At 76.6% G+C, this 445-nt stretch overlaps 1 protein-coding gene across 1 annotated transcript in view; it reads right to left on the bottom strand.

Moving 5' to 3' along the window:
• ACBD3 (acyl-CoA binding domain containing 3) overlaps nt 1–232 on the bottom strand; it is a 32,512-nt gene extending 32,280 nt beyond the window's left edge. The window contains exon 1 of the mRNA XM_029933345.1: nt 6–232. Within this exon, the coding sequence (XP_029789205.1) occupies nt 6–164 (159 nt within the window). The 5' untranslated portion in view covers nt 165–232. The remainder of the gene's footprint in view (nt 1–5) is intronic.
• Between the last annotated feature and the right edge of the window lie 213 nt (nt 233–445).

The following is a 445-nucleotide window of genomic DNA, read 5'->3' as shown; positions in this document are numbered from 1 at the left end:
CCTGCGGCGCCCGGTCCCCGGCCCGCCCCGGAGGGAGAGGGCGGCGGCAGCGGCGGCGGTAGCAGCGGGGCGCCCTCCGCGCCGGGCCGCTCCTCCGGGTCTGGGCTCAGCGTGAGGCCGTCGACCGAGACCTCGAGTCGCTCGGCGTTCAGCACCGCCGCCATCTCCGGCTACTGCGCCTCCACCGCGGGGACAGGCGGCGGCCACGTATCGACTTCCTGCTGACCTCTGACTCTCAGCGACGCCGGAACTTCCGCCGCTGAGAAGTATCTCCGGCTCCGCGAGAGGGGCTGAGGCCCGCGCCCCGCACCCCGCCCCACCGCGCCCCAAAGCCTGCAGGCCCCGCCCCTTCCGGCCCCGGTCCCGCCTCTTCCCAGGCCCAAGGCGGCCCGCGAGCGTCAACCTACCCCCAGTGCTCCCCTACGGCGGTCAGGGGCCAGCGGGG

This window comes from Suricata suricatta, chromosome 3 (assembly GCF_006229205.1).
Source record: "Suricata suricatta isolate VVHF042 chromosome 3, meerkat_22Aug2017_6uvM2_HiC, whole genome shotgun sequence".
Classification (NCBI taxonomy): Eukaryota; Metazoa; Chordata; class Mammalia; order Carnivora; family Herpestidae; genus Suricata; species Suricata suricatta.
This window is presented reverse-complemented; position numbering and strand designations above follow the sequence as displayed.